The 22,252-nt window shown below is 59.1% G+C and overlaps 1 protein-coding gene across 1 annotated transcript; it reads left to right on the top strand.

The window, feature by feature from the left end:
* Positions 1-231: 231 nt before the first annotated feature.
* IL31RA (interleukin 31 receptor A) lies at positions 232-20,678 on the top strand (the record flags this gene model as incomplete). The annotated part of the gene is made up of 14 exons (XM_081089666.1): positions 232-286; positions 664-781; positions 3,045-3,214; positions 5,201-5,352; positions 7,712-7,874; positions 10,138-10,217; positions 11,190-11,406; positions 12,267-12,449; positions 13,146-13,247; positions 13,503-13,649; positions 15,938-16,078; positions 17,581-17,674; positions 18,508-18,586; positions 19,818-20,678. 14 exons carry the CDS (start codon positions 232-234, stop codon positions 20,676-20,678), a joined length of 2,562 nt encoding a protein of 853 aa, XP_080945792.1.
* Between the last annotated feature and the right edge of the window lie 1,574 nt (positions 20,679-22,252).

Raw genomic sequence — 22,252 nt, 5'->3', positions numbered from 1 at the left:
GCACAGCACCTTCCATGTCACGTGTGGAATGAACTGTGGACAGAACAGTTGTGGACGGGTGGACGGAGTGAGTGTAAAGGGGCCTGTGTGATGACAGTCGACACATAACATGAAATAAGATGGAAAAAACAAGGACTCAGGCGTGTTTGTGCCTAGGACTCGGCTTGCTGAACCGACACGGAGCCAGCTAACCGACCGAGGACACTCGGCTCTCTCCGCAGACGCGGGACCATGTGGGCCTGGGCGCTGTGGGTGCTCCCTCTGCTCTGCCCAGGCGGCCTGGCAGGTAGGTGGGCTGTGCGCCTGCTGGGCTGGGCTGCGTGGGTCATTGCCTTCTCTGGACAGGAATCGCCCATTGAGAGCAGAGGGGCACTGGGCCCCGGGCACAGGAGGGGCAGCAGGGGGTTCGTGGGCCCTGCAGAGGGGGTTGGGGCCGTGTGCACGTGGATGTATGTGGACGCATGTGCCGACGTGGTAAGATGGCCTGTCATATTTCCCAAGGGACGGAGTGAGTCTTCCCACGGCCCCGATGAGGAGAAAATGCCAGACCTCGCAGCTCACCAGCCAACCCCGCGTCCGGTCGCTGTTTTCCTCCAAGCGCTCGATGCTGGCATGTTCCCACGCACTGAAGTCTGTGTGTGTGTGTGTCTGTGTGTGTTTCAGCTCTGCCAGCCAAGCCCGAGAACATTTCTTGCGCCTACTACTACAGGAAGAATTTTACCTGCACCTGGAGCCCAGAGAAAGAAGCCAGTCACACGTGGTACAGGGTCAGGAGGACTCAGTAAGTGCAGGGCTGTGTGCCGGAGGGAGGGGAGGAGGCGGGCTCAGGACGTCTGTGTTCTCAGTGACAGCTTCTGAGTGGCCCCTGGGCATTCAGCAGGGTGACCCTTCTGGCATCCAGCCGCCAGGTGATGGCAGGTGACAGTGTGGCTGCTTGCAGCCCAGCTGACAGGATCAGACACTGCAGGGGGGAAGGTGGAGGGGGGTGGCTGTGGTCTGGCTGACAGCTGTCCCTGGTTACACACATAGGGGACAGATCTGTCTATTTACTGTGTTCAGCTGCATTCTTCCTCCTCCTAGAACGTGTGATAAAGCTTTTCTTCTTCAGGCCCAGGGTTGGAGGGAGGGTGCCTTTTCTGCCACCAACTCGCTGTGTGACCCTGTCATCAGTGACCACCAGGATGAATTCCAACTTTTCACTGCCTCACACTTCCCTTGTTCAAATTCTATTAGAAAAATTATAAAATCTATAATCATAAAAGCGTAATATGCTAATTAGACCGGACAGCCTAACAACCTTCCAGACGTCCTTCCAGATGAAGCTGCCGTGGCGGGGGCAGTTAGGGGCAATCAGGCAGGCAGGCAAGTGCATAGGGGCAATCAGGCAGGCAGGCAAGAGCTTAGGGGCGATCAGACAGGCAGGCGAGCAGTTGGGAGCCAGCATTCCTGGATTGCGAGAGGGTGCAGGCCAGGCTGAGGGACCCACACCCCATGCACAAATTTCGTGTACCAGGCCTCTAGTGTTATTATAATTCCAGCCCAAAGCCAGGCGACTTAGTGAATGTGGACAGGGTTTCTGTGAAAATTTGAAAATAGCTCAGGAGACCCACTGCGTCCTCCATGCTGCCGGGAGCCAGGAGGCCCCGCGGGACCTGTCACAGGAGGTCTGTCGGTTTTTTTCTGCTTCAAAGCGAGCCTAGCGGTCCCAGCTTTATTCTGTTTGGTGTTTAAATGCAAGAGCTCATGGATCCTCCTTTTTTTCACTCCTGTAACTGGTCACCATGCTGCGAGGGGAGCCCACTCGTGTTTTACAGAAGAGGGGCCAGTGCCCGGCGGCCCTGTGTCGGTGGCGGTGGCAGGCGACCCCGGGGCCCAGCAGGGCCTGAGAGGCGAGAGCAGGTCTTAGGCTCCGAGGGAGGCAGCCTCTCGGACCAGCCGCCTTCCCAGCAGGAGAGCCGCGCACACAGTGGTAACCCAGGACCTGTTTCCAACAACACCTCCCTGTAGACACTGAATGTGCAGCCATGTACATCTTCACAGGCCACAGAATCGTCGTCCTTTCTCCATGACCGTTTAGCCATGGAGAGCTGGTGCTTAGCCGGCGGGCCACGCAGGACGGGGGGGATGGGGGGGGCGGGGGCTGCCTCTGACCTCCCGGCTGTGGTTTGCCCACCCCTGGAAAGGCCCAGTGGCCCAGGGGCCACGTGACTTCCGCCTCCCGTGCGCCCTGTTCCAGGTTCTCCCCTCCCGGCCCCAGCCTCATCCGTGGCTAGAGCTGCACCCACGGGGCAGGGGGTCCTGCCGATGTGCGTGCGGGCTTGTCGTGAGCTTATAGCTGGACAGAGTTTAAGTGATCTGTCTTGGAAAATAATTTCAGTGAGTTTTCTGAAAATAGTATATACCTATGGTAAATAATTTGATCTGAAAGACAAAGAATATTAAAAATCACCCCAAAGCCCATCACCAAAGGTAACAACTTTAGCATTTTGATGATGACCTTTCCAGATACCTCTAAGAATAGTTACGTAAATGCACAAGTTGATATAAATGTAAATATTTGGTAGATAACTCGCATCCTGCTCTTTTTCGCCAATAATAAGAGTATGGGCATCTTCCCGTGTGAGTAAATATCGACGTATTGAAAACTATCATTTTAAATTCTATTTCTGTATCTGCCATCATTTATTTAACAAATCCTCTTTGATTCTTTTCTGTTATGAAACAGTTCTCAAGGTTAGAATCTGGGATTCTAGGGGCCCATTCATCACTTGTGACCAATAGGAAAGGCATGACAAGGGTAGCTTGCGAGGGCTTGTGGGGCCCAGGGAGTCTCCGTGGCCTCAGCCTCGGCAGCAGCGTGCAGTGAACTGCCTCTCTCCGTGGAGGGGAGGGAGGACTGTGCGGAGAGGGGGTACCACCCTCTGGTCTAACAGTTCTCAAGAGAAACCCAGACGGAACCTAACAAATACACCCTTAACACGGTACGTCTGGCTGGGTTCCCACACTCTGAACCAGCTCACACTGAGCCACTTTTTCCTCCCAAGCTCTGATGGACATAAAAGTGACACTTGTGATTCTACAAGCGAGACCCCCACTTCGTGCTCCTTCCTAACTTCAATCACAATCCCAGACAATTACACCATCCAAGTGGAGGCTCGGAATGCGGACGGGACCGTGGAGTCTGACGTGACACATTGGCGCTTAGATACCATAGGTGCGTGTTATTGGCTACCTTCTCTGCTCTTTTCTCAAAGAGACCACCTCCCCCTTCCTTTGTTCATCCTCACCTGGGGTATTTTTTACCACTGATTTTTAGAGAGAGTGGAAGGGACGGGGAGACAGAAACATCGATGTGGGAGAGACCCATCTATCGGTTGCCTCCCGCATGGGGCTGGGGATAGAGCCTGCAACTGAGGTACATGCCCTTGACTGGGCATCGTACCCGGGACCCTTCGGTCCATGGGCTGACGTTCTATCCACTGAGCCAAGCCGGCCAGGGCGAGGGGACCTTTTCTTGATGGGGTGTTCATTTGGCTGCTGCAAACCAGACCTCTGACTGTTTCCAGAGCTCCGACCAGATCAGTGGAGGCACTTTCTGTGGGTTTTTGCCTGTTTGTTTTTAGTGTTTCTATGGGGGAACGAAACCTGGGAATTTCCTCGCCATCGTTTTGCTGACATCACTCAGTATACATCGGTTCTCAATGAGCAGTTCTGCGGGTGAAGATTAATGACACGTCTCCTGGGCGACATACTTGTGCACAGCAGGGATTGTGTCCAGGCTGATGGGAGGAGCCTGGTTTCCTGGGAAGGGCGGGGTTTTGGAGTGGGTGCAAGTGAATTCCAGCTTGGCTCCCAGGAGAAAGTTAACCTTCAAAACCCCAGTGTTACCTTCTGACAACAAGGATAGCACCTGTTAGGGGGCTGAGAGGCGCTGCTGCAATGATGAGGAGCTGCAATTGGTGGAGCTTGTTTGGAAAGCAAACGGCAGGTGTGGGAGCCACTGACACATGTTCACACCTTTCACTGGTGGTTCTGCCCTAAGCAGCCTCAGGAAGCCACCGAGACCAGACAGAGGTGCAGCTGTCCCCCTCACTCACTCACCCAGCAAAGCCCCTGCCTCCTGCGCCAGGTGTTCATGCCGGCTCTGTGCCCGCACAGCTCCGCTCCAGGGAGCCTTACCGTGAGAAGCTGGGAGCACTGTGAACGCCCAGTGACCGAGACCAGGGCAGACAGATCCTGTTCACCCAGGAGATGGAACATTCGGAAGCTTGGAAACAATCGTGTTTTGAGGACTTTGTAATGAAAGAGGGCGCATATGCTGATTGCATAATTTTATTTAAAAAGAGGAAGCCTCGCTCTAGCTGGTTGCTCAGTGGTTAGGACATCGGACTGGAAGGTTGCAGACTCGATTCCTGGTCAAGGGCACGTACCTGGTTTGAAGATTCAATCCCTGACCTGGTTGAGGACCAAGCATGAGGCAACCAATCGATGTGTCTTTCTCTTTCTCTCTCTCACCTCTCCCTCCCTCCCTCCCCTCCCTTCTACTCCCTAAAAATCAATGGAAAAGGAATTCTCACTCCTCAGGTGAGGATTTTAAAATTTAAAAAAGAGAAAGGCTTTATTTAGCACAACATTAATTTTTTTTGGAAAAATATGCAAAGAGTTACATAGAAAAAAGCCTGAAAAGATACCTGTGTGTTAATAATGGTTATCTCTGGTTGATGGCATTATGGATCATTCAATGTTTTCCTTTGTATTTTCTGTTTAAATTTTTTTTGAATGAGCATATGTTACGTAATAACCAGAAAAAAAATACACATTTTCAAAGAGAAAGATTTGGGGCAAGAATGTTTGTGGTGCTCAGAGGCGAGGCGAGACGAGGAGCTTCCCACGGGCACGGGCTCTCCGTCCTGGTGTCCGGAGAGGCGGGCAGGGGCGTGGCGGTGGCGGGCCGCCCACTTGGCAGTCCACGGCCTCTTCTGTCCGTTCTGCTCCACTCGCCTGGCCCCAGCAGCAAGAGGCTGATTTACAGAGACAACAGGATGTGTGCTCCCGCCTCGGACGTTCCTTCCCCCTGTTTGCCATTGCACCTGCCACAGCCGGCACAGAGCACGCGCCAGCACTTCCCCCGGGGGCGCTCTGCAGTTGGGGTAGATGCTATGAGCACGTTCTGATCTGCAAATATGATTTTTATTTTCAGTAAAAATGGACCCACCTGTGATTTCCAGTGTGAAACCAGTTTTGGGCTTCAAACGGATGCTTCAGATACAATGGGCCAAGCTTGAGCTGGCCCCCGCCTCTTCCGTGTTGCAATGCCGGCTTCGGTTCAGAACAGCGAACAGCACCCACTGGGTAAGTCTTGCCACGGGGTGTTCCGACCAGGGCCCAGAGCGGAGGTGACTGGCCGCTGGTGTCGAGCTGGACTCGCTCTCTCTTCTCTGCAGTGAGAACGGAGACAGAGCGCAGCGCGTCCTCCCGCCGCCCTCGGTGGGAGCGTTTCCCCGCAGGCGCCTGCATGCTGAGCGCCCGGCACGTAGAGACCTTCCTTTTGCATCCGCCTGGTTTGTGTCTCGCTGTGTTGGCTGCCAGAGGTGCTGGGCGTGGCATTTCCTTTTCTATGTTATGAAACTGGGAGATAAAATACACATTCGGCAAAGTGAGCGGAACTAATATGCACCTAACAGACTGTCATTGTCAGCTTAGCCATATGAGTGCCTCAGTGCTTGTCAGCGCCCGGGAGCTGCTGTCCTGGTTTTCGTGGTCAGTACTTTGCTTTTCAGTAAGGGCTCAGTCTGTACTCCTGAACGACGTAGTTTGAGACATTATATAGATGGAATCCATACATTTAGCACTTAGTTTGTCTCTCTCGTTACTGTGCCTTCAAGACCCACGGTGTCATGTGATAGTGACGCTCCTACTTTTCGCGGCCGTGTGGTGTCCCGCTGTCTGGACACAGAGTAGACTCACGCCTGGGGTTCGCATACACCCGGCCTTACTGAGGTGGCATAGCTTTTCGTGTGATTATTGCTTATTTAAGCCTTTGGCCCGGTCTCTTCTATTGGGCGGCCTGATTGCTTTAACTGGCCTGTAGGAGTTCCTGACATGTTCTGCTCAGGTCTCTTATTTATGTGTCGCGAACATCTCCCTGAGCGGCCTGCCTGTCTGCTCTCGGCGTGACCTGGAGCAGCACTTGGTCACTTTGGGTCGCCAGGTCCCAGCAGCCTCTCCTTCCGACAGCCTCGCGTGCAGGCAGTGCTCCCGTCCCTCCGTCCGTGCGCTGGAATTAGAGCAGCTGCTTTGTGAGCACCTTGCGTATCCACTCTTAGCTGCCAGTCGATTAAACCAGTGACATCTTTAAACTTTCCTCCCCACACAAGGTGCCAATGCGCCTGTGCCATCAAATAACCTGCTGGTTCTCACCTGAGCGCAGGCGTTGCACTTCCCCCCTCTGGGGAGCCGGGCAGGTTGTTAGAAACAGACCTGGTGAAGCTGATCGGGTTGGAGTCGTTGCCTGGTGGCGCTGCGGGAGGTGGGTTCAGCCTGTGTGGGGACTGGTTGATCCTGACCCGGGCAGAAGCACAGGCTGGGACCCAAGGCCAGAGGCACGGAGCCCTGGAGGCGTGCCGTGTGGCACCGACAGCCTTTCCCCCGTCCTGGCTCCCAGGGGCAGGTGCCCAGGGGTGCCTTCGGCAGAGCCCTCAGCACGATGCCCGGGAACCCGCAGGTCAGTTGAGCGTGGCCAGGGGCCTGCAGCGCAGGAGGAGACATTCCAAAGATTTAAAAAACAAATATAGAATTTAAAAAGCAAAGCAGAACTTGGTTAGACTTCCCTGCATGTCCTGTATGGATTAATATTGTTTTAGTTTGGCTTTACCTGTGGATGGTGTTATGGGTTAGCTCAGCGAGATAGACCACCAACTCAGAATTTAAATTTTAAGAGCCTTTATTAAGCTGACCAGCTGACTGCTAGCCGTGTCCTTCCCATAAGAGCCCACAGCGTGCAGTGCAGACCAAGAGTACAGCAAGACCTTGTATCTGCAACACTACAAAGTATTTTTTTAAAAAAAGAAAAAAAACTGCAAAGCGGTTCCTTAGCCGTTCCTGGTACTGGCAGGGTAAAAAGTTTACATAAAATTTACGAGCAGGGTCACACCTGGCTGGGTTCAATCATAGCACATTGCTTTTCTAGCGAGATAATTAGCCATTTTTCTCTCCCATGGTCCCTGCCCCTCAGCCTACTCAGTAATTCTTTTTTGTCAGGCCCCTGCCCCTAGCACAGATGGCCTCCTGCTAAAGGTCAGTCTGGCTCCAGCTGGGCCCCATCACACAGGGCTGGGGGCTCCCTGCCCTGGACCCAGAACCACGGGAGCGAGGGGCTCCCCGCCCATGACCATGGCTAAGCTTGTGAGGAGAGGTTCCTGTGGCTGAGTGGGCGGGCGGAGCAGCCCCGTTCCCGGGGGAGGCAGGTGGGGTCTGGGACCCAGGCACCTGAGCCTCCTTTCAGGCCTCAGTTCAAACCCTGACGGCGCCTCCTGTTTGGGTGCGAACGGTCCCGGCCTGCGGGGAGGTTCATTTGTGGACGTTACACATGGTAAATGGTAGGATCCGAGCTCTAACGCTCCTGGTTCTGTAAGCTAAGGGAGGGCTGGAGTGAAGAGAAATGGAAAGCTAACTGGTCTCCATCCAGCTCAAGGGCGTCTCTGCCTTGTAGATGGAAGTCAGCTTCGAAGAAGGGATCAAGAGAAAACAAAATTACAACCTCACGGGGCTGCGGGCCTTCACGGAGTACGAGGTGGCGCTGCGCTGTGTAGCCCAGGAGTCCGCCTTCTGGAGCGGCTGGAGCCCCGTGCACAGCGGGACCACCGAGGAGGAAGGCAAGCGCCCCGACTCCCTCGTCCCCCTCTGCCTGCTTGGGGTGGGTGGTCGGGAACCAGGGAACCCCAGTCCCGGAGCCGGGTGTCCGGGCCTTTCCTCTCAGCAGGGCCTCCCCGGCCACAGGCTGAGCCGGGCCCCAGGGCGTCGGCTACCCAGCAGCTTTCTGTGCCGAAGGCAGGAACCCCAGAACGTGTGAGTGTATAATACTTAACCTCCTGCGACAACTTGAAGGCTCTATTGCAGACCCCGGAGCTCCTGCTCACCATATAAAGGCAGGGCTGACTAATGCGGGGAAGAGAAAGGACCCCACTGGCTGAGGTGCCCCAGCCTGGCTCCGCGGGACCTCGGACAGGACACCTGTTCCCTGAGCCTCAGTTTCCTGACTATCCCTTCTCCACACGGAATATATTGTAGAATGGAGTTGTCGAGGCACCTACTTGTCAGTGTTAGTTTAGGGAGTGAGTGAAATCGTGTGTGTAGCCCACAGATGCCACCCAGTAATGCCACCCACAGATGCCACCCAGTAATGCCACCCACAGATGCCACCCAGTAATGCCACCCACAGATGCCACCCAGTAATGCCAGGCTTCCTGTTATTATTTGCTCCCCCTGGAGGCCCTATCACATGTGCAGACCCACCCGTTTGGAGGTGAGGGGCGGAGCTGCAGAGGCTGACAGGCTGCTCAGGGCCCGAGATGTGCTGTTCTCTGTAAATCAGGAGCCTGCGGGGCCTGACCCCCAGCCGGCAGCCAGCACCATGTGGTGAATGAATGCGTTTTCCAGGGCGGCTCTGACAGGCCCCCGAGTTTCACGGGCTGGAGTCCCCGCGTGGTCAGGGTGGTTTTCATGGAGAGAGGACCCAAGTCCAGGTGTCCTCAGGGCGGTTTCTCTGGAGACAGGACAGAAGTCCGGGTGTCCTCAGGGCAGTTTCCTTGGTCCCCGCTTGCCGCACTGTGGGGCCAGCAATCTGGAGACCAGGTTCCCTCGGGGTCTTGTCTGCACAGCCTGCCTCCTCCCGTAGCTGTCACTCCTCCCGTGACCTCCTGGCCCCTATGGCTCAGTCTCCCGTTAGCTCATTGAGGTCTGGCCTCTCTCTAGTGTCCGTGTCAGCCCCAGGCTGTCGGCCAGGATCCAGACTCAGCCTGGCAGCTGGTCGGTCTGCGGCCATGGCTGCGGGTGATCGCCGCCCAGCAGGTGCTCCAGTTCTGGGGCTGGGCTCATGCAGTCAGCACTGCCCACCAGGTGGCCAGGGGAGCGCGGGCCTTCGTTTTTCCTCATTTTTTTCAGGAAATGAGTGGGCGTGCACCTCTTGTAATTGTTTGGAATATCTAAGCGGAAACACTACCTGTTTCCTTGTGGATTCCAACTCGTTGAGTGCTGGGCATTTACCTGCGTGTGAGCAGGTGCGTACTCCTGTGTGACACTCGGCTTTATTGCTCATGTGCTTACGGCCCAGGCGGTGCGCCTCCTACCACTGTCCTCGCAGAGACAACGTGGGCTCAGCCAGCAGCTGGGCTGTGATCCCATGGAAGAAGCTGGAACTGTTCGGCTTCATGTGTGACCTCATCTTTATTCCACTGCGATGTGTCTACCAGCCCTGCTGGGAAGGTCTTTATTGAACTAAAGACAGAGCAGCCAGTGCCTGGCCTTAGCAGGGAGAGCAGCGGGCTGGTTCCAGCCGGTCTGCAAGCCGCGGAGACCGAGCGCCTCCCGGACGTCAGCCCTGCACAGGCTGCGAGGTCCGGACCCTCCCCGGCCCCCACAGCTGGGAGCATGCAGCTCCATCGCCCACTTGCAGTCTGTCTGTTCCCCTGCGTGGCCGTCAGGCATCCCAGCTGGCTGCAGGCAGATGCTCTCAGAGGAGTGAGATGGCACAGCAATCCAGCACTGAGCCATAGTTCCCTCCCAGGGGCTGATGGCACCTTCTTCTGAGCTCACGGGAAGTCCTCAGAACCAGGGCGGTTTCATGTCTCCCTATGGTTGATTCCAGTCCTGCAGCCATGCCGTTCCCACCTCACTGGTCACAGCAGCACTGATCCTGCTGTCTCCCCAAGCAATGCCTTCCATGGCACCGGAACCTAACCCTTCCCCCGCCTCCCCTTCGCTCCCCCTCCCCTTCCCTCCCCTTCTCCTCTCCCCTTCCCTCCCCTCCCTGTCCTTCCCCTTCTCCTCTCCCCTCCCCTTCGCTCCCCTTCTCCTCTCCCCTCTGCTCTCCCCTCCCCTCCGCCTCCTGCCCGTGCTGAGCCTGTCTGTTCCCTGCAGCTCCCCTGGGCCTGGACCTGTGGAGGGTGCTGGGACCCACCCGGGAGGATGGGAGCCGCCCCGTGAGGCTGCTGTGGAAGGTGAGTGCTCTGGGGTCTTCAGTCCTCGTTTGTTTATAACCTGGGTCTCTGCCACCAGAAACTGTGATTCTTGAACTTTGACCTCTTGAATTTCCTGCCCAAGAGGCTTTATGATGCCCCAGATCTCTCAGTGGTTTCCCAGCTCAGAGCCTGTAGGTCACCTTATAGGGCTAGGGTTAGGGTTAAGGATAGTGTTAAGGGTAGGGTTAGGATTTAGGGTTAGGGATAGTGTTAAGGGTAGGGTTAGGGTTAGGATTTAGAGTTAGGGATAGTGTTATGGGTAGGGTTAGGGTTAGGGTTGGGGTTAGGATTTAGGGTTAGGGATAGTGTTATGGGTAGGGCTAGGGTTAGGGTTAAGGTCACCTTGCAGGTCCTGGGCTGCATCCAGGCCCTGGCCCTCTGTCCTTCCATGTGGAACATGGGCGTCAGGACAGTGCAGAGGGAAGCGCAGAGGCACTGGCCGTGGGTGGGAGGCTCGTGGGCCACCTGCAGGCGGAGGCCAAGCAGGTGGAGGCTGGAAGGAAGCTGGGCCTCTCACCCAGGACTGAGGACTGAGAGCGCAGCCCATCAAGCTGGGTGCCTGGGGCCTGGGGGTGGAGATACCCGGCAGGGCCTTCCAGGCAAGGGGTGACCCACGGCCAGGACAGCCTGGGCTTGGCTCTGCGTTTAGCTCGTGTTCTGTGTCCATGTGGGACGGAGGGAAGACGCAGCGACAGGAAATGGGCACTGTGTGCAGGCCCCGCCCCCCAGCCCTGGGCAGGAGGCCCCGTTAACGCTGATGCCAAGGGACCAGCACATCCCTCTCTGGCCCCGGAAGGGGGGGCCCAGCGCGGGTGCTGTTCACCCCGGAGGGGACCTGCCTGTGTGTCAGTGCACAAGAGGTGGCCTCACCCCTCTCCCCTCACCATCCATCACCGGCTCAGGGCCTTTCCTCTGTTGTTTTTGGCAATAAACTGGGTTTCCCGTGCTCAGAAGGTCAGAGGAGCCCCGGCCCTGGAGAGAGTGCTCGGCTACCACGTCTGGTACTTTCCGGAAAACACCACCAACCTCACAGAGACCGTGAACACCACCCGTCAGCCGCTGGAGCTGACGCTGGGCGCTGAGGCCTACTGGGTGTCGGTGGTGGCCTATAACTCGCTGGGCCAGGGTCCGGCCGCCGCCCTGCGCATCCCGGCCGCCGCCGAGGAGGGTGAGTCCCGCGTCACCTCCTGCCGAGATGCCGCCGTCCAGGGGCCCAGGGCGCCGCGGTGGCTGCCTCTCAGTGAGGGTGACAGCCGAGGAGAGGCCGAGAGGTTCTGGTGGGAGGGGCGGCGTCTGCTGACCAATGAGCCCCTGGAGGTCGGTCCTTCGGGCACAGCCTGTGATGAGTCAGATTCATCAATCGCGTGACGCAGAGGCCTGGCCGCGCGTTCCATGTGCAGCTTGTTCTGTCCGAGGCGTGGGCGCTGGCCGAGCCTGCACGCGGGCACAGTGCCATGGCCACACGTGTGCTCCGTGCCTGGGCTCTCCCGAGGCCCCCGTGTCCTGGGCACTGACCTCGTGCATGCCCGCCCGCTGCTCGCTCCCGTTACCCTTCGCCTCCACTGACGACCCTGTGGGCACCTGGGCCTCCCCGTGGAGGCGGCGGCTGTGAGCCAGGGGCAGGGGAGGAGCCCCGGATTCGGGGTGGACTCTGGCTCAGGCTCCTGCCCCGCCCGCCTCGTCCAGGCTCCATGTCCTCAGGGGCTCCCTCTGGCCGCAGGCTGGCAGTCACTGTGACTTGAGGGCACCTGCAAAGGCGAGTCCTCGAGTCTCAGTGCTGCAGCGAGAGCACCTTCTGGGAGAAAAGGGAAGATCAGAGGGCACTCGATCAGCGAAGGTGGGCGGGGAAGGGACCATAAGGGGGTGAGGGCACTGCCACGGGGGTGCCAGGGGAGGCCCTGAGCCCTGGCTGCTCCCTGGCCTGGGTGCGAGCGGCGCCGAGGCAGCGGGCGTGTGCGGCGGTGGCGGGCGTGTGCGGCGGCGGCTGCGGGAACGCATTCAGAGGCTGGTCTGCCCCTCTGCCCGCAGCGTTCCCGGGCGTCGAGGCCGTGCAGGCCCACCTCTCGCAGGACCGGCTGGTGGTGGCGTGGCAGAACTCCACTCCACACGTGGACTCATGGAGGGTGGAGTGGTCCCCCGATCTGGACTCCGAGCACCCCACCGTGCGCTGGGAGGCGGTGACCGGGGCCAGGAACTGGACGATCCGGAGAGGTAGCCACACCCCCTGAGGAGATGGGGTCCTTCTCACTGTCTCCACATCCTTCGCGGAGGCCCAGGCGGGAACGTGGTGCCAGCACTTGGCGGGCTGGGCGCACACTTCTCGGCTTTCCCAGCGCGGCTGGACGGGCACATCAGATAGCCTTCCCAGCCCCCCCGACCGTGTGGGTGGCCCCAGTGTTGGTCCATCTGTCCGACCGGCCCCTTCGGTCTGGCCCCTGTTTCAGAGCTGGCCCCTCCCCAGGGGCTTGGTGCCGGGAGGGCCTTCCCTTCAGGGAGACCCCTGATCCGTGTGGGACTGAGTGAGGCCGTAGCCGCCCCCCAGCCGAACTTCTCCTGCTTACCGTCCTGCAGGGGAGACCTCACCGCAGGGACGCAGGCCGAGGACCGGGCCCAGGGCGTCCGCCAGCACAGGATGTGCAGGACAGCACCTGCGCCACAGCTGGGCCCGGTGGAGAAGGGCCTGTCTCGCTTCTCCTTCCGGGGGGCCGTCCTTTCGTCAGAGGGTGCAGCTTTCGTTCTAAGAATTAATTTAAAAATGTCAGGACAGGAATAGATGCTGGACCCTCCGACCTGACTTCCCCATTTTCCAGTGGGCATTAGAGGAATAGGAGAGCTTGTGCAAGTCTCCCAGGCTAGCATTTCCTATCTGCCACGCCCTGCGTGTAATGCTTGCTTTCTCTCTTACAGATGAATTAGACCCTCTCCAGTGCTATAACATCTCCGTGTATCCAATGTGGCAAGACCGTGTGGGCAAGCCGTGTTCTGTCCAGGCCTACGCCAAGGAAGGCGGTGTGTGGGGGTGGGCCCTGGGGCTGGGGGAACTGGGGCCTGTCCAGTCACAGCCGATTTCAGAGCAGGAGGGAGAGGGAGAGAGAAACATCAATGATGAGAGAGAATCACTGATCAGCTGCCTCCTGCACGTCCCCTCTGGGGTTTGAGTCCGCAACCTAGGCGTGTGTCCTGACCGGGAATCGAACCGTGACCTCCACGGGGAGGGCGCTGGGGGCTGGCTGGGTGCTCACAGTCTCTCCCCTTCTCGTCAAGCCCCGTCAGTAGGTCCCGTGACCAAGGTGGAGGGCATCGGCGTGAACACTGTCACCATCAGGTGGGAAGAGATCCCCAAACATCTGAGAAACGGCTTCATCCGCAACTACACCATCTTCTACCAGCCCGCGGGCGGGGGGGAGTTCGGTGAGTGGCTTCCAGCACGTGAAAACCCCAGGACCCACGGGAGGGGCTGCCACCTCTCTGCGTCCCTCGGCTCCCCTGGCCCCTCCGCAGATGGGGGCAGGTGCACCCCCGGTTGAGGTTTTGGAATCAGATGAGAGGGGAGTGTCAGTCCCTGCAAGTCTGTGGGAACCGGGGGTTAATCCGATGTGCTGGTTGGGCTCGGACGGTGCGCCTCCTGGCAGCTCCTGGCCGTATTCCCGCCGGGCTTGCCGGTGCAGCGCGGGCAGACCTGGGCGCTGGCACTCAGCTCGGAGATGGCTCCTTGGCGCCATGCCTCCTGTCCCTGCCGAGTCACCTTTTCTGGGATCCACACGCTCTGCCGACACCTGCCTTCTGGGCGAGGCTGAGAGTCCTGTCGAGGCTGATTTTTGTTGTGATAAACGCACCACCTCACCGTTTGGAAGTGCACGACCACGGGTGTCGGGCAATCCGCGTGTCCTGCCCCTGTCTGCCCCTGCGCCGAAATGTGTCCGTCAATCAGTCCCTTCCTGCCGCCTCTTCCCGCGTCCCGGCACCCACAGCACGGCCCGTCCTGTGCACGCACCTCGCTGATCCCATAGACGTGGAGTCAGCCTGCGTGCCTGCTGGGCCTCACTCCTTCCACTCACAGTCGTGTCTCCAGTTTGCCCGGGTGGGCGGGTGTGCGAGTCCTCGGCCTTATCGCCGAGTGGTACTCTGGTGTGGACAGCCCACACTTTGTTTATCCTTCGTGGGTGGCATTGGGCCGTTTCCGCCTCGGCCACTGTGATGGGTGCTGCTGTGAACATGCCTGATGGGGTCTTGGCGGGAACGTCTGTGTGCAAATGTCTGTGTGAGTCCCTGCTTTGAACTCTCTGGGACAGAGACCTGGGAGAGGGCTCCTGGGCTGTGCGGTGCTTCTAGCTTAGCTTCTCACAGAACCAGACTTGCCGCCGCGGCCTCACATGCGCAGCAGCCAACAAGGACTCCAGTCTCCACCCCTTACCCACCCTGGCTATTGGCTGCTTAGAAACCATCATGGCTGCCCCGGCAGTACAGGTGCTGCCTTGAGGTGGCTTTGATGGGCATTTGCCGGGGTCCAACCCCAGCAGGTCCAGGGGTCCCCAAAGGTGTGGACGGAGTCGGCAAAGAAGGAATGACACGGAGGCAGCCTTTGGGTGATCATCATAGCCAGGTTCCTCTAGCCAGGATCTCCAACCCCAGCCAGCTTCGGTCACCAGATTCTGTACCCAGGTTCTTCAGCCAGATTCTGGCTAGGTTCTCCAACCAAGTTCTGTAGCCAAGATCTTTTGCTATGTTCTCTCACTAGGTTCTGTCTCTAGGTTCTGAGGCCAGTTTCTGTCCAGGATCTTTTGCCATGTTCTCTCCAGCGAAGTTCTTCTGTCTCTAGGTTCTGTGTCTAGGTTCTGTGTGGGTTCTGTGTCTAGGTTCTGTGTGTCTAGGTTCTGTGTCCTGTTGTCTTGTTACATCTGTATTTATACCAGTTGATTCCAATCCTATCAATCTCTACTCCAAAGGTTAGGGCATTTCTTATCTCCATTCCGGGGAGTAAAGATTATGTAGCTTAAGCATGATTGTTCGTATTAAAGTGATGAATTACCCGCCTGGCACTTAGTTAAGGGGTTTTATTCCCTCCCTAACTTCAGGGGAAAATCCCTACCTGGAGAAACAACCTTTCTCAGAGAGGTGACCTTGGTTAAAACACATAGTGCCAAGAAGGTGAGCAAGCATATTAAGAACAGTATGCCATATATGCCAGGTCCCTTGAAACAGCAAGGATGGACCGGCTCCCGGCAGGCATTGGTTGGCACTTTCTTCGGAACTAACCGTGCTGAGCATCGTGGCGTGTGCTTGTTGGCCGTTGGTGGACCTTCTCCGGAGAAAGTCTCTCCTGGCCCATTTCTCAGCTGTCTTTCAGTTATTGAGTTGTAAGAGGTTTTAACATGTACTCTGGATACAAGTTCCTAATCAGATACCTGATCACAAATATGTTTCCCGCTCTGTGGGTTGCCTTTTCACTCTGACAGTGTCATTTGATGCACAGAAGCTTTTAATTTTGATGAAGTCCAGCTGAGTCTGTTTTCTTCTGTTGCCTGTGTGTTTGGTGTCAGACTGATTCTCCCCAGCTTGCCTGCTGGAGTCCTGTAGTTTGGGTTCCTATACTGGGCCCTCGGTCACCTTGATAAGCTCGTCTTGAGGAGACGCGGGTTAGGGTGTGAGCTGCCCAGCCTGGTTCTTACTCAGTCGGACCCACTGTGTGTTTCCTTCAGCCAAGACGGTCGGCGCCAGCACCCTGCAGTGTGGCCTGGAGTCCTTGACGCGCAGGACCTCGTACTACGTCTGGGTCATGGCCAGCACCAGCGCCGGGGGCTTCAACGGCACCACGATCAACTTCAAGACGCTGTCCATCAGTGAGTAGCCCTCCCGCCCCGCGCGTCCCCGCCTTTCTCTCCGGCCGTGGGAGGTGGCCTTGCCCAGGCAGGGTGCCCCTGGGAGGGTGGCCCGCAGGGTGAAGAGCCACCTGCTGGGGTGGGTGCAGGGGCTCCTGGAGGGCCTGAGGCGAGGAGAGGAGGGAGGGCAGGGATACCGAGCTGAATTCAGAGAGACTGGCCATTGGCTCCTTCCTCGCGGGCGGCCCCAAAGCACCTTGAGGAGGAGGTTCAAGCTCATGCCAATTTCACTCTCAGCCCCGAACCAGCTGTCACTCAAGACCGTCCCCTCATGTCAGAGGTTACTGGGTGGTGGGGCTCAGAGGGGGGTCTTGGTGGAACGAGCACCATCGGAACACAGGCAGGGACTTACCCTCAGCATTTTGGAGCTTTTTAAGCAAAAAAGTACATCCTATGTTCTACTTCCCAGCATTTACATTAGAAACAGGAAGCAAGAAACTCTAATCGATACGGCAACAGTATCAAATGCATTGTAGTGTCACAAGATGGTTGTGAGAAACGGTCACGAGAGACAGAAGATGGGAAGAGGAGGGAGGTGAGGGAAGAGGAGGGGGTGGGAGAAGTGGAAAGCCGTTCATGTTCCCACCTCCCGGCCGAGAGCTGAGATTGAAGGAGGAAGTGACACGGTGCGAAGGAAGGAAGTTGCTGTCGCAGCTGCTGGAGCTGCTGTCAGGGGCTCGAAAGCCTCTTGCTCGTCACCTTTTCAAAAGTCTGGGAGCAGCTTCCGTTCTGGAAGGTGTGGGTGTAGAATGTGTCATTGCTGAGGAAACATGTTCTGCTCGTGGACTAACGCTGCCTTTTTGGAGTTCTTCCTCAAATTGCTCTTTGCATCTTTTAAAGTCGTGTTGTGTGTTCACGCCGCGGGCTCAGGCTGTGTTAGCTGATGGCGTTGTCTCCAGGGTCGCACGGGGCAGGAGCCGGCCTCGGCGCTTCTGGGGCTTGGTCTGCAGAGGACGGGGCGCTCGGCTCTGCCCCCGAGCCCCAGGCGAGTCCCACGGGGCAGCCAGAGTGCAGACCCCAGGCCCTGCCTGCTGCCCACCAGCAGCTTCTGTTGTTTTCAGTGAAACCCAGACTCCTGCCCTGGCTGTCGCCACACCTGCCCACCCCTCCCTCCACTTCCTGTGGCTGCTTCCAGGCATCTGCACCACCCGCTGGACGCCTTCCCACGTCTTGGTCTTTCGGGGGCTCCTTCTCCCCACCAGCAGGAGCCCACGCTCGCCTCCCGCCTGTCGCCTCTCGGAGGAGTCGGTGTGACGGTCCGACTCTCCCGGGACGTGCCCGCGAGCGGGGCCGTGGGTTCTCGCTTGTTGCGTTGGTTTTCTTACCCGAACCGTGTTTGCTCCACAAGCAGCCACTCGGAAGGGAGCAGGAGGCTGGGTCTGACCACAGTGCCCGTCCACACTGCTCGGGGTGGGGGGGGAGAGCAGGGAGGGGGCGACGGCGCTGACTCTGTCCTTCCCCAGGTGTCCTGGAGACCTGCCTCGCTGCGGCGCTGGGCGGGGGCGGGCTGCTCATCCTCAGCGTCCTGGCCGCGGCCTGTGGCCTCCGGAAGCCCAAGTGAGTGTGGGAGCCAGGCTGCTGGCAGGGCGCCCAGTGGGGAGGGCACGCCACCTCAAGGCGGCGCCACTCGTTCCCCGGGCACACGTCTATGGCGTCCCTCACGTCCACGTCCCGGGCTCAGCAGAGCTCTGACCCCACAAGAGGACTGTCCCCCCTGCCCCGTGCACCTGCCCAGGCCCTTCTGAGGCCGACCCCGTGTGAGCAGCTGCGGGCCTCGTCCGACAAGGCCACACAGCTTGTCTCCCAGGCAGAGCCAGGAGCGGTGACCCCTGGACCGTGGAGTTCGGGCGCTGGCCAGCCAAGTGCTGGGCACAGAGGGCTCTTGGTTGGCGGGGTGGAGCCGAAGGCTGGCGGCAGGGGGGGCCGGCTGGCCACCACCGGTGAAGGAAGCTGTCTTCAGGGCGCAGTGCTGCCGGCCCCAGAGAGCCTCCTGCCATCAGGGAGCTCAGGGCTTCTTCCCCGGAGGCCCCCATCTCCCCGAGCAGCTGGCAGTCATGGGCAGGTTGTAGCCAGGGCTCCAGGGCAGACTCCTGTCGGACAAGCCCCTGGGCCTTAGCACTGCTCTCCCCCGATCACCCTCAGAAGAAGGCCCTGGGGGGCTGTGGGGGCTGGGACGGGGGGGGGGGATTCGCTGTGAGGGGCAGGTCTCTTCCCCCAGGTCCCCATGTGACTTGCATTTCACCCCGACACGGCTTCGCTTCCCCCGTCTGAGCCAAGCGAGCCGGGCTGCCCTTCTATCCCAGGGCCAGCAGCTCCCGAGCAAAGCCCCGGCCCAGCCCCACCCTCCATGCACGGACTCACCCTGTGTGAGCACCTCCTCTTCTCGGCAGGTTCAAGCGCCTGTGTTGGCCGGACGTCCCCAACCCTGCGGAGAGCAGCCTGGCTGCGTGGCGAGGCGGGGACCTCAAGGTGAGCACGTGTCTGACTGGCAGCCACTGCGGGGCGGCAGTGGGCACAGGGGCCGGGCTGGCGGAGCTTCCTGTGGGTTCCTGGGCTGGGAAAGTGTCCTCACACTTTAAGGCAGGGGGTGCCTAGCGAGTGGCTCACACATAGAAGCCTCCTTTCTCATACGTTTTAAACTGAAAACGGTTCTGGAAATGTTAAGGCTGAATTCCTTAAGTAAAAATAAGCCCAATCAGATATAACCTTCAAATCCTTACCATCGAAACCTTGTTTCCGGCAATTCTTTGTGCAGGAGGTTTAATATTAGCCTCTGCTTCAACTCGGAAGTCTCAGTTGAGCATGGCATTTAACTGCGGACATTGCAGAAATCACTTTTACTGAGTTATTTTAGTTATTGTTTTGATTTCTGTCTTCTCCCTCCTTTAGCATGACCTGTTTGTTTTCCTACTTATTAAAAGTCCCCGGGACAGTAAGTGAGTTCACAGGTGATGCTGCCCGGCACCTAAATGCTTCCTGAAGGATCTGTAGGTCTGGCCTCCATGGCAGCACTTAGCTGTCTCTCGCTGCCTGGCAGGTGCCGGACTGGGGGCTGGGGGCTAGGCCTGGGGCAGGGGCCTGGGGCAGGGGCGGGGCCTGGCCATGCACAGAAGACGGGATGACATCGTCCTGCCGGGGCCACCTTGAGTTTCGGGTGACGTGGGACAAGCCTTTGACTTTGTGATCATGGTTTTCCATATGAAAGCGTTCGGTCATGCTCTCCTCTGAGCTGGGTGTGCAGAGGATTGTGGGAAATAGCCTCGAAGTGCCTAGAACAGGGTGGGCAAACTTTTTGACTCGAGGGCCACAATGGGTTCTTACACTGGACCGGAGGCCGGAACAAAAGCATGGATGGAGTGTTTGTGTGAACTAATATACATTCAAAGTAAACATCATTCCATAAAAGGGTACGGTCTTTTTTTTTTTTAGTTTTATTCATTTCAAAGGGGCCAGATCCGGCCCGCGGGCTGTAGTTTGCCCACGGCTGGTCTAGAAGGAGGAGGTGTTGGAAGGCAGTGTGTTCCTTCTCAGGAAAGGGGCCAGGCTGTTATGGACGGGCACGCGGGCGTGAGGGGCCTCCACGCTGGTCTCTGGGAGGAGCGTGGGGCTTGGGCATGGGGTGTCCCGAGCCCAGTGAGCCTTGGGTTACTCCTCTTTAGCCCCCAAATGACCCCTGGGGGGTGCCCCTTCTCTTTTCCAGGATAAGCTGCACCTGAGGGAGGTTGATGATGCCGTGAGCACAGAGGACAGGATTCTCAAGCCCGGGGCTGCCCCCAGCGACCTCATTGACAAGTTGGCGGTGAACTTCGAGAATTTCCTGGAAGAGGTTTCCGCAGAGGAGGCGGAAAAGGGCCAGGAAAACATCCTGGGAGGGGACAAGAATGAGTACGTGATCTCCCCTTTCAGGCCTTACTGTCTCCTGGAGCCGCTCACTGTAGCCGAGGCCCCACCCACTGTAGCCGAGGCCCCACCCACTTCAGCTGAAGTCCCTCCCACTGTAGCTGAGGCCCCTCCCACAGCATCCAAGGCTCCACCCACTGCTGCCAAGGCCCCTCCCACTGCAGCTGGGGGCCCGCCCATGGCAGCTGAAGTCCCTCCCACTGTAGCTGAGGTCCTGCCCATGGCAGCCAAGGCTCCTCCCACCTCATCCAAGGCTCCGCCCACTGCAGCCGAGGCTCTGCCCACTGCTGCCGAGGCCCCACCCACTGCACCTGAGGCCCCTCCCACTGCAGCTGGGGGCCCGCCCACTTCAGCTGAAGACCCTCCCACTGTAGCTGAGGCCCCGCCCACAGCATCCAAGGCTCCTCCCACTGCAGCCAAGGCTCCGCCCACTGTGGCCGAGGTTCCGCCCAGAGAGCCCCAGTGCCTGTGCTCTGGCAGCTGGGCGGGCACCTGCCCAGAAGCTGAGGAGCGACTTCTCCCTTCTGCCCTGGGCCCAGGGCCCGCCTGCGCCTGCGCCTGCGAGGAGGGGGCGCTCAACCCGTATCTGAAGAACTCGGTGACCACCAGGGAGTTTCTCCTGTCTGAGGAGCTTCCAGACCAAGCCAAGAGCGCCATCTAGAGGCCACGCCGGCGTCCCTCTGCGCCGGGCGACCTGCAGGGCGGCATCCCAGCTGCATCTTCACATCCATCCGCTCAGGTCTCGCCTGCCTCTGGGCGCCAGCGGCGCAGAGGGACCCCCAGAGGGAGAAGGGGTGCGGAAGCCCAGCATTTGTCCAGGAAAAGCCCTGTCGTTCCTTTTGCTCCGAGAAGCTCCTGCGGAGGCCGGCACAGCCTGGCTGGGGGACGGGGCCCAGTGGCCGGTCAGGGTCACGGCCTGGCGGCCACTCCTCACAGCCCAGGCACATTTTCCCGTGGCCAGGGCAGTGGCCTCGGTGGCTCCTGGGGAGGCTGATGGAGGGAGCGTCTCCCATCACCGCAGCCTCCCCGGGCCCCGGCCCCCCGAGTCCTCACTGATGTCTGCCCCTCCTCGTCGCCCCTCACGTCTCCAGGTCCGCAGCAGCACCCCCACAGCCCAGCCTCTCCGCCGGCCCACAGACCCAGCGCTGCCAGGTCACGGGCGATGCCTGTGCACGGGCTCCTGGCGCGGCCAGCAGGTCTGCCCCGTCTCCAGGCCACTGCCCAGCGCAGACCTCGTTCCCAGGGGCCCCTCTGCCCCCCATCTCACCCCGAAATCCGGGGTAGAAAGACACCCCCATTTCAGGGGCTTTGCATTGAACCTCAGCTGACTCAGTGCCGGGCAGGCTGGTGGGCACACCCTCGGGGCCTCTGCCCAGGACAGCTGCTGCCTCCTCAGCAGGCCCTGCCTGTGCCCAGTGGAGCCCGGAGCTCGGACCCCTGGCAGTCAGGGCCCCCAGAGCCTCTGTGCGGACGGCAGGGGTCAGCTGCCCTGACCGGGGACTGGGGTTGGCGCTGGGCTGCAAGGACGCCAGATGCGGCTGCCGTGTGGCCGGAGGCTGATGGCATGTTCTCCCGGGAGGGGCAGTCCCGGGGGGGCCTCTCGGCCACCCGCTCAGCTGTGCAGACACATCACTCACGTTCCTGTCGCTGGAACCGGTTCCTGGCCCAAGGCCCTGGCACTGGCAGTGATGTGGCCCCGGTGGGATTCCCAGTGCTCACGTCTGTGACTCGGGCCGTGTGTTGTGGGGCCGATTCTGAGGGGTCAGTGGAGAGGCTGGAGTGTGTCCCAGGGGGTGTCTGCCCAGGCCTGGTGTCGGCTGTGCCTGGGGCCCCGCCTGCCCTGGGAGTCACCGGCCACTCTCTGCAGCCAGTGGCTGTGCCCTGGCCGTGGGCACAGACCAGAGGGGCTGCTGTCCCAACGCGCGCTCCATTCCCCGCTAGCGTCTGCAGCGCCCGCAGTCTCCTCCTCCCGGCTCCCAGGACAGAGCGCTGGTCAGCAGGGAGGGGCCAGCAGGCACTGGGACCCCCCACAGCTCTGGAGCCAGAAAGGGACCAAGCAGAGGGTACCCCAACTCTGGGCTGAGGTGGGCTCTCCCCTGACCCCCACCCCCACAGTGTGACTAGGGCACTTCTGTGAGCCCCCTGCCCCCCAGAGTTCCAGGTGCCCTTTGTACCCCGCCGTTGGATTGTGACTTTTTGGGGGGTCCAGCCTGGTGCCCACGCTGGGGGCCGCCT

The sequence above is a fragment of the Myotis nattereri genome (assembly GCF_964212035.1).
Source record: "Myotis nattereri genome assembly, chromosome: 4".
Taxonomy (NCBI): domain Eukaryota; kingdom Metazoa; phylum Chordata; class Mammalia; order Chiroptera; family Vespertilionidae; genus Myotis; species Myotis nattereri.
The sequence above is the reverse complement of the archived record's forward strand: the minus strand, read 5'-3'. Positions and strand labels throughout refer to the sequence as shown.